At 53.2% G+C, this 15279-nt stretch overlaps 1 protein-coding gene across 1 annotated transcript; it reads right to left on the reverse strand.

Annotated features, from left to right (window-relative positions):
* Nucleotides 1–5745: 5745 nt before the first annotated feature.
* On the reverse strand, nt 5746–12850 carry SF3A3 (splicing factor 3a subunit 3). The gene is made up of 17 exons (XM_057403542.1): nt 12733–12850; nt 12609–12656; nt 12449–12501; nt 12011–12116; nt 11558–11630; nt 11165–11256; nt 10780–10862; nt 10295–10433; nt 9891–9959; nt 9502–9569; nt 9039–9146; nt 8666–8735; nt 7868–8032; nt 7653–7763; nt 7143–7233; nt 6492–6547; nt 5746–5873 (listed from the first exon to the last, which is right to left on the reverse strand). The coding sequence occupies exons 1-17, from the start codon at nt 12826–12828 to the stop codon at nt 5796–5798; spliced, it is 1506 nt and encodes a 501-aa protein (XP_057259525.1). The 5' UTR covers nt 12829–12850; the 3' UTR covers nt 5746–5795.
* Nucleotides 12851–15279: the final 2429 nt, after the last annotated feature.

Raw genomic sequence — 15279 nt, forward strand, 5'->3', positions numbered from 1 at the left:
TATCCCAACACCAGAGCAGTTTTCAACTAACGAGTAAGAGGATGCTCAGAAAGGCTGCACTGTGAGCGGATTATCAACTAAAGCAAGCTCTGTGCCTTCAGTCAAGGCAGAACTTTCTGGGGTTTAAGCAGGCTTAACCCCATCCCATTCCTGCTCCCAAGGTTACTCATCCAGCATCCATAGCCCCATCTGCAGCAGCTCCCAGAAACCCGTGTTAGCTTGCAGATCTCCCAAGCCTCCAGGTTTTTGGCAGCACAGGGAACAACAGCCCTTTGCAGCTTCCTTAGTGCATGGATTAAATGCCTTTCCTCTGGCTGTGCTGGGGGAATCTCAATCACAAGGAGTTAAAACTCACTGAATGTAAGATGCCAAACAGGACATGGGGCTCACCCATCCTGGGAAGGTGCAGGATTTGGAGTGGAGCTTAGGGATGAGAGGTGGGAATTGGGAATCAGCATCCAGGGCCTGCGTAGGGCTGAGCTAAGCTCAGAGGCCTAGGCTTGCCCTGTGGGCAGGAGGCACCTGCACAGGGGAAGAAGCAGCCACATGCAACTGGGCCACCTTGGGACAGGGATGGAACAGAGGGTGTTCAATAGTGGCCTTGGCTGAAGCCAGAGAGCAGCAGGGATGCTGAGGAGCACTGCAGAGCATCCAGGCTGCTGCTTACCCCCAGAGGGAAGCAGAGCCCCTGGAAGTGAGGAGAAGAACCACCCCACACACCATGAGCTTCATGAGCGGGGCCGCAGACACCCGCCCAGCACCACTGACGTGGACTTTGCCATCCAGCCTCAGGCAGCTGGCTTTCAGGGTGGCTGGGCAGCACTCCTGGTAACAGGCAGCCTTGGTCCCAGCAGCACAGACTGGTTTGGCAGCCTTGCAGGCTTTGCTGCATCCCGCCATGTAATTCAAGCCCATCTTCTTCATCTGGAAGGAGGAGAGAGACGTTAGCCTGGGGGCCCGGCCAAGCTTTTAGTATTCAGATCACAGGAACCATGCAGGCTCCTGGGCTCTCCTGCTCCTTACCTCACAGAAGTCCTGCCCAACACTGCATCTAGCAACAGCCTTCTTGCCTTTGAAACATCCATCCCCATGACAGGAGAACGCTGCGCACACCTTCCCCTACAAGAGAGGAGCAGACACTGTACATTCAGCAAGCAGGACTCGCAGGACAAGCACTGAACTTCAGACAAACCCCTCCCTTCCCAAACCCCTCTCTGTTCTGCCTCAGGCATTTCAGATACAGAGGTAAAAAGGCAAACAGCACCCATCTGAAACTGGAGGAAGCTTGAGTGAAACACCAGCAGCACAAACGAGTTTCAAGCCTCCTTTTCTTTTCTCTTCAGAGGCCTCTGCAAAGATAAGCACCTTCCCCTCCATGCAGGTGGTGGAAAAAGGCTGCAGTGCCCCATCGGTCCCTGTGGCTGCAGGAAAGGCTCCATGCAGTCAGCTCCAACTGCTTGAATTGATGTAAGCACTGGGCTTGGGAGCAGGCCCGTTTGACAGGGCTCATGATGGACTCTCCTCTTTCAAAGCTCATTGAGGATCCCCTTCCAGAGGCTGCTTTTCACCCCATAAAGCAGGTGCAGGAGGGGTGCAGGCAGTTCTTGACCCCATAAAGCAGACCCAGCACCCACGGCCACAGCAGCATCTGCCTGGCTGGTACCTACGTTGTGGGGGGGAGCTCTGGAGGTGGTGGTCGTCGGTGGCATGGTGGCAGGGGGCAGGTCACCTGCAGACACAGACAGAGCCCTGTGAGGCTGTGCCCAGCACAGAGCCCATGCAGAACCCTCCACAGCCACACATGGGACATTCACCACCACAGTTCATGTGCGGAGGAGATGCAGTGATGCAGCCCCAGCTCTCTGCAATGGGTTTTACCCATCATCATCTCCCTCCTCCACAGCAGGACTAACCTCAGACCACTATGGGCACTTACCATAGGAGCTGGCGTTGAGCTGCAGGCAGAGGGAGGAGTTGCAGCAGTCCAGGGCACACTCCGGTGTGCTCACGCTGCTGTTGGCCCTGCACATCCCCGAGCCGCAGGCACTGCTGCACCTGGCTGTGTAGTTTGTGCTGGAGAAACGATACAGCTGCAACAGCAGAGCCAAAGGAAGGAGGGTGAAGAGATGCCTTTGTGAAGGAGCAAAAGCAACTGACAGGCTGCCACAGAGAGACAAGGGAAACAGGAGAGTCATGGGCTGTCGTTGCATTGGAACTGGATGACCTTGAGGTCCTTTCCAACCCAAACCACTCTGTGGTTCTGTGATTCTGTGACACAGACTAACAGGGTACTGTGCATTCCCGATACAAAGGAAGAGAAAACAGACTTTCCCCTCTCAGAGCCCCGCTGCAGCTCCGTACCTCACAGTAAGTCTCATTACGGCAGGTCACCGTCTCGTTGGCGTGGGCTCCATCCTGGTAACACCTCTCCCCGGAGCACTGGAAGCTCTGGCAGGTGAGCTGGAGCTGGAGGGAGAGCACACCAGGGTGTCACCGTGTGGCAAAGCCTCCTTGCAATGCACCACGGCGCTGCCCCCAACCATGGCCTCGCTCTCTGCAGGAGCTGCCTCCATGCACCCACTGTGCCCGAGGTGCTCCCCTTCCACACAGGGGATGCTCTCATGGGACTCCTGGTTCTCATGAGAGATCAGTTGGGCTACAGACCATGTCCGTGGGGCTCTAACAGCCTGGCCAACAACCTTCTTGCCATTCCTTTACTTACCTTCATTGCTTCTGTACCATTCACAGAGGCGTTGGTGGCCACCGAGGCTTTGGGGATGGTCACCGAGGTGTTGGGGACCACTGAGATGCTGGGGGCCACTGAGGCTTTGGGGACCACCGAGGTGTTGGCAGCTGCCACCAAGGCTTTGGGCACCACCGAAGAGTTGGGGACCACCGAGGTGCTGGGGACCACCGAGGTTTTGGGAACCACTGAGGCATTGGTGGGGACCACCGAGGCGCTGGGGGTCACTGCGGTGTTGGGGGCCATTGAGGTGTTGGTGGGGGCCACCGAAGTTTTGGAGGCCACGTTGTGCTCTGGAAGACAGAAAGCTCCCCCTTGGTAAAGGAACCGCCATCAGCCTCACCCTGCATCCCTTCCTGAACCACGGCAGGGCCCAAAGGGACCTGTGAGAAGCATCAGTCACGTTGTGGTTGGGGTGTGGATGGCACCCAGTGACAGGATGTCCCAAACAAGGTCTGTTTGCAGCCCAGAACCTCCAAGTAGCTCCCAACAGAGACAAGAAGCCACCACAGCAGCACTATGGATATTACATCAGCTTCTCCCTCCCCCTTCCAGCTATCCTGCATGGGAAGAACAGGCTTTCAGGGGTCAAAACCTTGGTGAAAGGGTCCTCAGCAAGGCTCCATCCTATAGAATACAGCCTGGAGGGGACAGGAGCAAAGTCCCTATCGCACCCCATTGCCTTTGCCCCGCTCCCCACAGAACCCCCCCCAGCTTTCCCTTGGGGTACAGAGCTCACCTGCTGCAGCAAGAGGCTCCTGGAAGCAGAGGTGCAGAGCCAAGACGCAGAGCAGCAGGCCTGGAATGGAGTGGGGATGGCTGAGGCCACCGCTTCAGCCACAGCCCAAGGAGCCTCCCAGCAGCACAGGATGCTCACCCCAACACACCAAACCCAGCCTCCCCGGAGCAGGGAGGTTGTGGGGAGCCCCCCAGACACACCAGGGACCTGTGGTGGTTGCAGGGACCAGCCCTGCTGCAAATCCCTGCCCAGAGCCCCCGGTGACAGCAGCCACCCTTGTCCCAAGGAAGCCTCTGGCAAAGCCTCCAGCAGGGATGGATTCCCTGGGAGCACCGGGACAGCCACTGCAGCACAGCCCCTGTTACCTTGAGCAGAGGGGATGAGCCGCCGGTGCCCTGCCATCCCCATCCCCATCCAGCAGCAGCTTCTCCCAGGACCTGGCAGGAAGAGGCAGGCTCAGAGCCGGGCAGCAGGAGAGGCCAGTGCAGTGGTCACTGCCCTCATGTGCTCCCTGTGCGTGCCCAGCACATGGCTTGGGATGAGGTGGCAGAAACAATCAGGACAAGGTGCTTAAGAGAGACTTTTGAGTCTGTTTTCTCATAGGATCCCAGAGTGCTTTGGGTTGGAAGGGACTTTAAGGCTCATCCAGTTCCAACACCTTCCACTAGAGCAGCTTGCTCCAAGCCCCATCCAAGCTGGCCTTAAAGGAACCATTCTCCCAGGAAATTCTACAGCCTTTATCCCAGACACCACGGGATACCAGAGAAATCCATGTTGTTCAGTGCAGTGCAGGCCATGCTTTTCAATCTGAAGCTCCTTGCAATAACAACACCCACCAACAGCACCTCTGCAGACTGCCATGCACGTCCTCTCAACAGGCTCCCAACCCAGAAACCACCTAACATGTAAATAACCAAGTAACTCAGCACTGTCTCTGTGCCTGCCTGCACTTAGGGAGCAAGAGGAAGGTGCTTTGAGCCTCAGCTGCAGCAGGAGGTGGCTGAACAAGCGCAAAAGGGGCCTGGGAGGATGCCCCTGGGAGCCACGTGCTCCCGTTGGTGTGGTAACCCTGCACCAGAGCTCGCAGCCAACACATCAGCTGCCAGGAGCATGAAGCAGGTCCAGATGATGCTTGGCACCGTGCAGCAGTTAACTGATGCTCTGCAAATAAAGATGTGATCCAGCAGCAGCAGCCATCATGGGAGGATGAAGCTTTCACGGCTTCACTAAGGCTCTTCATTCCAAGCAAATAGAAGACAATGCAGGCTGGCATCTTTTAGCTTCCGAAGTGGGGCACCCACCACCCAGACAAGGTTTGGACCTTACTGAGCAGGGCACCACCCCAGCACAGCCCAACCCAGCTCAGAGCAGGCTTAGGAACAAACCCCCACCAGCCACAGCCTCATCCCAGGGCAGGGAGAGGGAAGAGCCCCCAGCACTGACTCACCCTGTCCGGCTGCTCCTCGAAGCTCCAACGCAGCGGGGAGAGCCTGCAGCCACTGCCAGCACTGGAGAGCCTCTGAGCACCACAGAAGCACCGGTCCCACAGGCTGCACCCTGGTGCCAGCAACCAGCTCCACCCCTGCCAACCACCCATCACCCAGGGGAAGTGCTTGTTACCTGGGACTCCTGGAGATGCCAAGGGCTCCGCAGAGACCACAGGGAAAGGGGGCTCATTTTGAAGCTAGAGAAGTCACCACCCAGCTCTTTCCAGTCAGTAACAGTGCTGCAGAAGTGCCCCAAACTGCCCACCCAGCCCAACCTAAACCAAGCTCAGTGAATACCCTAAAAACATCCCAGTGGCCAAAGCTCCACAGGGAGGCAGCCTGAGGTAAAAGCAGCAAGAAGCCAAATGCATTTGTTTTGCAAAGGAGCCAGAAGAAAACCATAGGAATACAGCAAGACACAGGACAGTTACTCATGTCAGCACACAACGCCCGTGTGGGCTTTATAGAAAGTCAATTCTCATCACATATATTCCCATCAGCGTGGAAATAAGAGAGAACAAATTGCTTCTGACAACTCAAACTGTGTACAAAGCGTTTTAAAACCACCGCAACCAAAGCTCTTCCTCCCAGCATAAGAAAGGAAACAAAGCTCCTCAGCACTTTCTATGTTAAAATCGGTTTATTTTTTCATGTTTTGCTTTCTTTTAATATAAAACAACGTCACAAGTCTGCTTTTCACGTGGGGCTTACTAAAAGTGACCCTAGAAAGTATCCTTGGAATCTCTATTCATGCACATACAAAATCAGGGGCTGAAGAGTCATCTCCACTTGCTTTGCCGGGGTCAAATCCTTCACGTGGGAAAAGCTACAGCAGCCCCTGACGTTTCAGGTCTTCATAGGTCTTTTTATTCACCACGTTCCCACTGGAATCCTCGTATTCCTCCTAGGATGGAACCAATGGTTTAGAGACACCTGAGGCTGTGCTACAGCATTTAAAGTTCAGCTGCAGCCAAGAACCTCTCCACATGAAGGGATGCAGTGGATCTACCAGCAGGCCCCATGAGAAGAGCTTATCCTGAGGCAGAATGATTACAAGCTGTAGTACAGGCTGTTATTTCATAGAACCATAGAATGGTTTGGCTTGGAAGGGACCTTAAGCTCATCCAGTTCCAACCCCCCTGCCATGGGCAGGGATGCCTTCACTTGCCCTGCATACTGGTTTGAGATAGACTATAAGAAAAGGCACACTGCTCACAACAGCTCCTTCTCCTCACAAAACAAAGAGGACACTGGTACTGTAAAGCAGCAGCATATTAAAGGATTCTTCCACAAAGGGCTGAGCCTGTGCTCTCCGGACCACTCTCCAACATAACACAAGAGGCACTTTCCACACAGCGCCACTACCAGGAGCTGTGCAATGAGCACAGTTCCTGCTGCTCTCTCCAGTGTGCAGGAGGCTCTTAGAGACTCATCTGACAGAACCAGAGGGTTCAGGGCAGGTAAGCTGGGGATCCCACACACACAGGACCAGACACATCCAAATGCCTCTGTCATGCCTCACCTCTGTGTCAGGCTGCCATCTCTCCGAAGCCTTCTGTTGTTTCAGCTTTGCCCACACTGTAAATACAAAAGTCATACAGGATCTGATGCCATTTCCCTTGAGATACTGGTTTTTAATCAGGTCAAATACACAGAAGAGCTTTTTGCAGTCCAGGATATCTAATATCCATTACAAACTTTTCATTCTTGTGTATGGTTTACTGAAAGGCACAGAACCAAAGCAAGGCAGGCTTCAAAGGGAGCATTCAGGACGGGACACAAGATAAAGATCCAAAACCACTACTTCAGAGATACTGCTCCAAAGGTAATAATAGCTTTTTGGGAAATCAAGCCTTTAATTGGTTTCTTCTAGGCAAGAATTAATTTACCTCCAGGAACTACAACCTGTCTTGGTTAACCTAAGTGAGGCAGGCTGAAGAAACAAGCTCTGCATGAGACAGAGGCAGCTCCCTCAATCCATCAGCACAGACGCATCGAGCGGTAATCACTGTCAGCCCTAAGGACTTGTGTAGGCTTGCAAAAGCTGCCTATAGGCTCTACCAGTTCCAAAGTATTTTTCTGGCTTCCCCAGGTCATCAGGGAAGGGCAAATCAGGCAAGAGCCAATAGAAGTGTTCACAGCACAAGCTCTCCGTTCTGCCATCAGTACTTACATGAGACCGCATCCTCAATCTGTGTGACGTTGGCAAAATGCGCAGTGTTGGGAATCCCCAGGCATCTCATTCCATGAGCATGTCGCCATTCCTGGGGGGAGGAGATGTAGGTCAGTGTCCCAGAGGGAATGCTGCTCCATCTGCAACGCCTCAGACTATAAAGACACACTAACAAGCACTATTAAAACACAAAACTCTAAACAGAGTCCTAAAAACCTCTGTTATTTTCCTCGCCTTTAGACAATCGACAGAGGCACTGTGCACAAACCAGACCTGGATGCAAGAATTAGGTGTTCAAACAAGAAGGAACTGGACAGAAACTGGCACAACAGATCCTAGTGCTACAATACAGCTACACGGTGTATAGTTCCAATCACAACCCTACAGCATCAGCCCAGACCCACATGTTAGCAGTGGAAAAAGGGCACCTGAGCACTCCACTGACTTACTATTTCTTACAAAGATTATCTGAACCTGGTATTGATGTTGCTGTAGCAGAGCATTACTCACTGCAAAGTGACGCTGGAAAGCCTTGGGCCCTCGGTAGGTGTAGTTACCACAGATCTCACAGTTGTAGTTGATGTTTAAACCATGTAATTTGTACAGCCAGTATGGGATTGGCTGGCAAGGGAAGAGAAATGGGGATTAGGTCAGATAGCAAGGCAGGTTCAAACAGCAGGACAGTGGGGGGACAGTGAGAGCTCCCGCTCTTCCAGCGCTGTTACCTTGCCATCCCAACCAAGAGGCAGGTTTTTAGGATTATAAATGATTTCATTTTCTTCATCTTCACTCTCACTCTCACTGATCTGCTCTTCCTCCTCCTCCTCCCTCTCCTCCCCTGTCCGTGCTTGCTTACGCTGCACGTTCTCATGGGTGAGGTGCCGCTGTTCCTAATGTAAGGAAAGAGAATTGTTCACAGCAACAAAGGAAGGGCACACTCTTGCAGCATGAAACACATCTTCAACGTACAGAGGGAGGGGAATGGAAAACCAGTATGAAACAGAGAAGTCTCATTTTACTAGCCCAACAACTGGAGTTTTTAGTATACTATTTCCTACTTACAAAGGACAGAAAACTCATACTACCACTGGCACTTCCAAGGGACAAGCTAACACCAGCAGCCACCCTGCTAAAAGCAATCACCCCGAACTGAAACAAGGAGTCAGGCAAGCATCGAGGCAGAACAAGTAAGGGTTTGCAATACCCTGTGTTTTGGACTTAAAATGGAAATGAACTACACTGATGTGGTTCTTAGAAGCAAAAAACACCCTCTGGGACAGACCCAAGACATGTCTGTTCCTAAAAGCCTGCAAAGTAATTATCTAATGGAAATATAAATGTAATTCATTATATTCTACTTACTGACAGAAAAAGCTACCTGCTAAAACGCACTTTAAAACTGTGGATATGAAAAGAACTCTTCTTACTGCCTATGAAAGCACTGGGTACAGATGTGGATGACCTTTCAGTCACTGTTTGACAGCTCTGAAATAAAACCCTCAAAGACAGAATAAAATCCTTACCCCAAGAACTTCCACATACTCATAAATCTGAGCTTCCAGGAATGCGAGATCTTTATTTCTTTCAGTGTCTCTGGAAATAGATAAAGGACCTTAATGAAGCCCATTCTGGAACTGCCAACATCCTGTGTGCACCGAGTTCCTAAAGGCAAATTTGACTTGTATACAGCAAGAAAACAAACAGCAAATAGCTTATGGAAAGTAAACTGCACGCAAACTCAGCTCTGATATCTTCTCCTTGGGTCAGGACTATGTGATCCAACATAAAAAGCTTCTAACACTCCAAGAATCGATCCATCACAACCATACGACTGTGGTGTCTATAGAACACTTCTCATGCAAGTGAAGAGAGCACCTCCAACCTTTAAGAACTCACCTTTTGCTTCCTTTTGTCTTTGGATTCTTGGCAAACAAGGAAGGATCAAGTGCTTCAAGGGATTTGCCTTTAGTGCTAAAAAGTCTCTGGGCACGCTCTTCCAGAGTACTGTGGAGAAGCAGGGAGGAGATGAGCCCAAACCCCAGTTTTACATTCCCTGAGAACTATTTGTATTCGTGCCACAAAACTCTAAATGTTGCTTTTAAAAGATCATGAGATTCCCTATTATCTGTCTTCATTCTTTAAGCCAAATTCTTCCAACCAAGAGACTCCAGTATAGGATACTTTTCACCACAGTGAGTACATCACTGTATCCCCTGACTGGTTCTCCATGCTTTGTCTTTCAAACATCACTGAGGTAATTCTTGTACAACAGAGATGATAAATCAAGTATCCCATAAAGGAATGCAAGCCAGGAATACCTCAAAAAAGGAGAAGGAACTATAAAAAGACTGCAACTTACCCACCACATTTTAGTCCCAGGGCCAGTAAAGCTGATTTTAACCTGTCCAGTCCCAGAGAGGCCAATTCCTGTTCAGTTAAAATCACAAGAGAGGAGCCATTCACCAAACACAATATGCTTGTACATTCATTGTAACTCATTAGAAAACACAACAACCAATGAACAGCAGGAAAGGACTGCAAAGAGTGAGGAATGTGACAAACATGACCAGATCTTTCAAGTTACATTCCCCTAATAGGAGAAATGAAATCATCTGCATAATCCAGGTTTTATCCAGAGAGCACGGAGCCAAAGAAAAGCACAGCAAGTCAAGTTATGAAAAGGAATGAAATGATGAAGCTTCTACCTGCCCAAAACATAGCCCTAAGTGCAGAGCACTGAGCACTTACCTCCCAAGAGGAAAATGCTGAGAGATCCAGGTGGGCTCCAGCATGAGTGAGCGCACTGCTGGTCTCTTTCTGCCAACATAAAACACATGCAAGATCTTCACGACATCCTACAACACGACTTCATGCAACATTCCAACCTCAAGAAAAGCAATTATCTTCACAGATGCAAAATCTCCCACTAAACCAAGCAAGGGAACAATAGAAAACCTACAAAATAAGCAAAGCTTAAAAAGGTTTCAAACCAGTTACGTCGGGTTTCAACTTCAAAGTCGTATTAAGTTGCATCTTTGTGATACACAACCACCTTGCTCTTAGACTTAACCTCAGTGCTGACTTTACACGAGTGATTCACATTCAAGCTCTCACAGGTACAGCAGCATCCACAGTGCTCTGTGACTGCTCACCGGCCAGCCAGGGAACGTGCCATTTTCCCACTTCTTCTCAAACTCAGTCTGAATCTTCCCAAAAAGCTCATTCTGGTCCAGTAACGGTTTCACTCGATCCGTGTAATCCTGTAGGTACTCAAGCAGCATTTCAAGGTACCTGGCAGAGTAAGCACGAGCACAGGTCAGTATCAACCTCTAACATTTAACCACCTCTTTGGAAAGCAATCACCCTCTGCTGCTCCAAAGGGAGATCATCAAGAGAACGACACATGACTTATAGATGCAGCAGTTACAAGGGTAAAGCACGGTCCTTCTACAGGGTAGGACGTGGCTTTCCACAGTGCTGCACGTCCTTCTCAGGGCTCAGACTGAGTTACTACAGCTCAGTGACCCAGCTCACACGAGTTAAGGTTGACTGTGGATTATATTCTTAGCAACTATGCATTTAAGAAGCAAATTGCTTCTCATCAACTGTCATAAAAGAAGCAGGTAGGAAGGCTCACCTCTTATATTCAGCGTTTTTTCTCTCCTTGGGAATGTCGAAGAGTTGGTCAAACGTGGATAAGTAAGTGATATAATCCAATTTCTAAAAGGAAAAAGGTTGAGTCAGGCTTTTTACACATGCAGCCAGATTAACACCCAGTTTCCAGGTACCAGGCCAGAAGAAAAGCTCTAGTTCATGCCATCGTTCCGGACTGGAGAGGCCTGGGGTTCTCAGGGTGTTAACGCATTGCCCTACACAACTATCAGCACTCAGCAGCAGAAAACAGAAGCCATCATGACATTAACAACTGAGAGGCCAAGACAGCAGAGTCACAAAGCAGTACTCAGAACTGAGGTACTCTCAAGGTGTATGTGGAACACAAAATGGCTTTGAAATGAACCTACCTCTGATGATTTCAGGTTGATGTACTTGAGATAACAATCATGCAGATCCAAGTATCGCCCGTACCCTTCCTCATCTGTGAACTCCACCAGATCTGTAGGGAAGATCATGAAAAGCTTTATCATGAGCTTCGTTTTCTCTCCTGATTGCACACATACTTTGGAACTTGAAAAGGATTAACCCTGGATGAATGTGTGCTTAAGGGATGTACGTTAATCAGACATCCTGTGTAAGCACATGAGAACACTCCTCAAGAGGAAGAACTTAAATGACAGAAGAGTTTCCAGAAGTCATTGAGTAAAAGGGAGGTGGAACTCTGAAGTGTGCAAACCACAGCAAACAACCCCCAAATAACACCACACTTCCACTGGCCCCATAGAAAACTACACACTTACTCTGAGCCTCTTCACTGGGGTTGTCTCTGGCCTTCAGCAGTTCCTCAAACTCCACTGACATTGGAACACAGATCTTCCAGGACAGGCAGAAGGCACAGAAGTCCCAGGATAAAACATACACAAAGCATCACAGGCTGCAAACAAGAACCTGCTCAAGGTGCCCAAAGCATTTCTTCACCGTTACTTTGGCACAGGCTGAAAAACCTCAGCAGCAAAGCGTGTCTGAGCACAGGGAGAACACATCAGCATCTCCTGTCTTCTACCCACCGCTCATCCAGCAGCTTACACTGCCCCTGAAGCACTGCCTACCCTTCCCCATCGTTCCTCCAGCAGCGTTTCGGTGCGCCCAGCATTAAGGCAATTAAAGCGGAAGGAAAAGCCTGCTGATTGCAGGGGTGAGGAAAAGGGAGCACAAACCCTAACCCTAACCCTAGGGCGCAGGGAACCACTCACCTCGTTCGGGTGCTTCCGATGGAACTCCTTGATTTGCTTCAGCCTGTTGTAGAACTCGGCGAATTCATTGGGCCCCGAAATGGCGCTGAGCTCCTCCTTCCGTAAGCTGTGAGCTCATGAACGAGGGGCAGGTTACGAGGGAAGGGGAACCACGCTCACACTGACGTCGTCTTCTTCCAGCTCCAGTGCTGCCTTTCGATCCCCTCGCGAGCCTCCACAGCGACTCAGAGCCTCCCCATTACCCCACGGTGCCTGGGGCCAGCACGGACGTGGCCAACGTGCAGCCTGGGGCTCGCTCCAGCCCGTTCGGTGTCCAGACCTCGGGCCCTGCTCTCCCAGACCTCACACACTTCCAACGGGCTTTGAAGAGCCCCCCCCCCGGGTCCTTTACCCGCAGCAGCCGCTCCCCAGCAGGGGAGGCAGCCGGGCAGCACTCACCCGTCCTTGTCGTCGTACAAGTCCCTCAGGTTGCCGCTCACCTCCATGTACCTCTGAGAGACAAAAGCAAACCCAAACGATGCCGCCAGGGCCGGGCACAAAGCAGAGCTCGGCCCGGCCCCGGCAGAGCCCAGCCCGGTGCCGGTCCCGGTGCACTCACGTCCTGCATGGCCCGGGTCCGGTGGTCCGAGTTGATCTGGTCGCGGAGCTGAGGGCAGAGGAGGGGAGGGTGAGGGCGGGCAGGGGCAGGGGTCGGGGTCGTGGGGCCGCGGCCCCGCACGCACCGTGGACTTCTTGGTGAGCATCTCCTTGACCATGACGTCCATGAGCCGCTCCCGCTCCTCGTGGTACCGCCGCTGCTGCTCCAGGATCGTCTCCATCCTCCCGCACCCCACCGGAACTCCGCCGACTTCCTCTTCCTCTTCCGCTCCCGCCAGCGCAGCGCCGGAAGCTTCCGGCTGGGCCGCGTGGCCGCGGAGGGAGGTTCCGGCCGCGGGGCTGCGGGGATGGGGGGGGTCCGTGGTGCCCGCAGCGGTTCCCACCCCGCGCACTGCAGCAGGGGCCGGGCAGGGCTCGGGATGAAGCCCCCATGGGGTCCCCCTTGCCCACGGCCACCACTGACTGCAGGGGCGGTGACTGCAGCCCTGCCCTGGGCAGCCCGTTCCGATGCCTGAGCACCCTCTGGGGAAGGAATTGTTCCTCAGCTCCATCTAAACCTGCCCTGGGGCAGCTTGAGGCCGGTTCCTCTTGTCCCATCCCTTGTTCCTTGGGAGCAGAGCCCAGCCCCTCCTGGCTCCATCCTCCTCTCAGGCACTTGTAGGGAGCCATCAGGTCCCCCCTGAGCCTTCTCTTCTCCAGACTGAACCCCCAGGTCCCTGACCCGTTCCCCATCACACTTGTGCCCCATTCCCTGCTCCAGCTCTCCCAGGGGTGGGTGCGCATCCAGGTGCTGGGAGCCAGCGCTGTGCAGCGACCCCGCGGGACCTCAGCCCCGCTCCACCGTGTGCCCAGCTCAGCGCCGGCACCCCCGGTACCCACAGCACACGGCGTTGTGGAGCGCCCCCTGCAGCCGGGTTGAGGCAAGGGCAGGGCAGGGAGCGGCACCCAGCGGGACTGACCCGGTCCTTCCTTCCCCTTGGATGTTCATTGCGCCCTTGAGCGCCGAGCAGAGGGCGCCGGCTGCACCGCCAGCGTTAACCTGAACCTCAGCAATGGATGAGCCATCCCTATGGCTCGAGCAGGAACGGGGAATGACCTCAAGACGAAAGCGACAAGGAACTGGGCTTAATTCTGGCAGACAAACGTGACCCTGCCCTGGGAACAGCCAATTCACTGCGGAGGGAACGGTACTGGAGGTACCGGTGTTGCCTTTAATCACCCTTTAGGCTGCCCCAAAGGACGGCAGCTCCTCCTCACGGATGCCTGTCTAAAAATAAAGAGGGAGATAAGATTCTGAACTTCGTGTTCTTCCCTTTCCCTTTGCTTGAAACCTCATCCCTGGAAAGGGAAGGAGCTGAAAGCCAGCAATGTCCCGTCGGCCCATAGGGCCTCTTTATTTGGGGCTGCTGGCATTAGGAGGGTCAAGGTGGAACAAGAGCAGCCCCTGCGTGACCTCCCTGCTCCTCACACTGTGCATGGTGCCCCTCGGTGCAGTTTGTGCTCACAGGAGGGACAGCACAGTTTTCCTGCAGGGAATCCTATGGGATGCTCCTTCCCCACCTCCTCAGGACCTTCACTAAGGGACAAAGGGACAACCAAAAGAGACCTGGGGGATGCCTGCAGGGTCCGGCCTGGCTGTAACCACAGCCCTCTCTCCTGACTTGAGACAGAGGAGAGCCATTCACACTGGAGCACTGGCTCTCCCGCCAGCCTCCAGCCCAGCACCATCACCTGGAGGTGCTGGTCCATGCCGCTCCAGTCACCCGGAGGGATGCAGAGGTCCATGCTCCATGTGGGGAGCTCAGACAAGGCACGACAGGGACATAACCTGGCTGCTGCCCACACCTGTGTGCAGCCACGGCTGGAAACGGGGCAACCACCAGCAGGGAGCTGGAATCAGCCCTTCCTTCCCTCCTGCCCAGCCGCAGGCAGGAGCAGCTTTAACGCTGGGGCCCCTTTCTCCACCCCAGCCCTGGAGTCCCAGCGAGTCCCCCTGCTCCCTCCTCAGCCCAGCCCGTGCTCAATCCTCTTTTCCTGGCTGTTGCAGAGCCGCACTCTGGGAATCTCGGGGGATGTTTGTGCATGACATCACCCTCCCCCTCCTGTAAATCAGGCTCTGGGCCCTGCGCAGCCGTGACCCATTCATGACAGGGATAAAATCCAGATGTTCCAGGCCCCGTGCAGCTGGGGCATTTCCTTTTTTGGCTAAAAACGTGAGGCTCTTGAGGCTGCCTGAAAGAGGAGCCCGGGGGCCCTGTGTACAGGAACCCTTTGTGGTTAATCCCCGGGCCCGGCGCTGCAGGAACAAGGGCTTGCGGTGCTCCCGCTGCAGCGGGGCTGAGGCTGCTCATTCACCTTCTGAAGCCAAGCAAAACCGGGCGCAGGGCAGCCACAGCAGCAAAGCTCTTCCTTGAACAAACCCGTCTGCTGCCAGAGCAGGAGCCTCGGAAGGAGCCAGGAATGTGCCAGTGCCCTCGTTGCCCAGTGCGGCGCTGGAGCAGGAGCAGGAGCCGGTGCTGGGGGCCAGGGCAGGCAGGCCCAGAGGAAGCTGTGGCATCCGTTAGTAAATGTAAAGGAATCTGTGGAAAACGGTTTCAGATGTTAAGGAATCAACGGCTCCCCGGCGGCTGCAAGGGAGGAACGAGCAATGCACTGCCCCGGGGAAGGCTGCC

Source organism: Pezoporus wallicus, unplaced genomic scaffold (assembly GCF_028554395.1).
Source record: "Pezoporus wallicus isolate ANWC-B61680 ecotype Strahan unplaced genomic scaffold, APGP_CSIRO_Pwel_v1 contig_8232, whole genome shotgun sequence".
Classification (NCBI taxonomy): Eukaryota; Metazoa; Chordata; class Aves; order Psittaciformes; family Psittacidae; genus Pezoporus; species Pezoporus wallicus.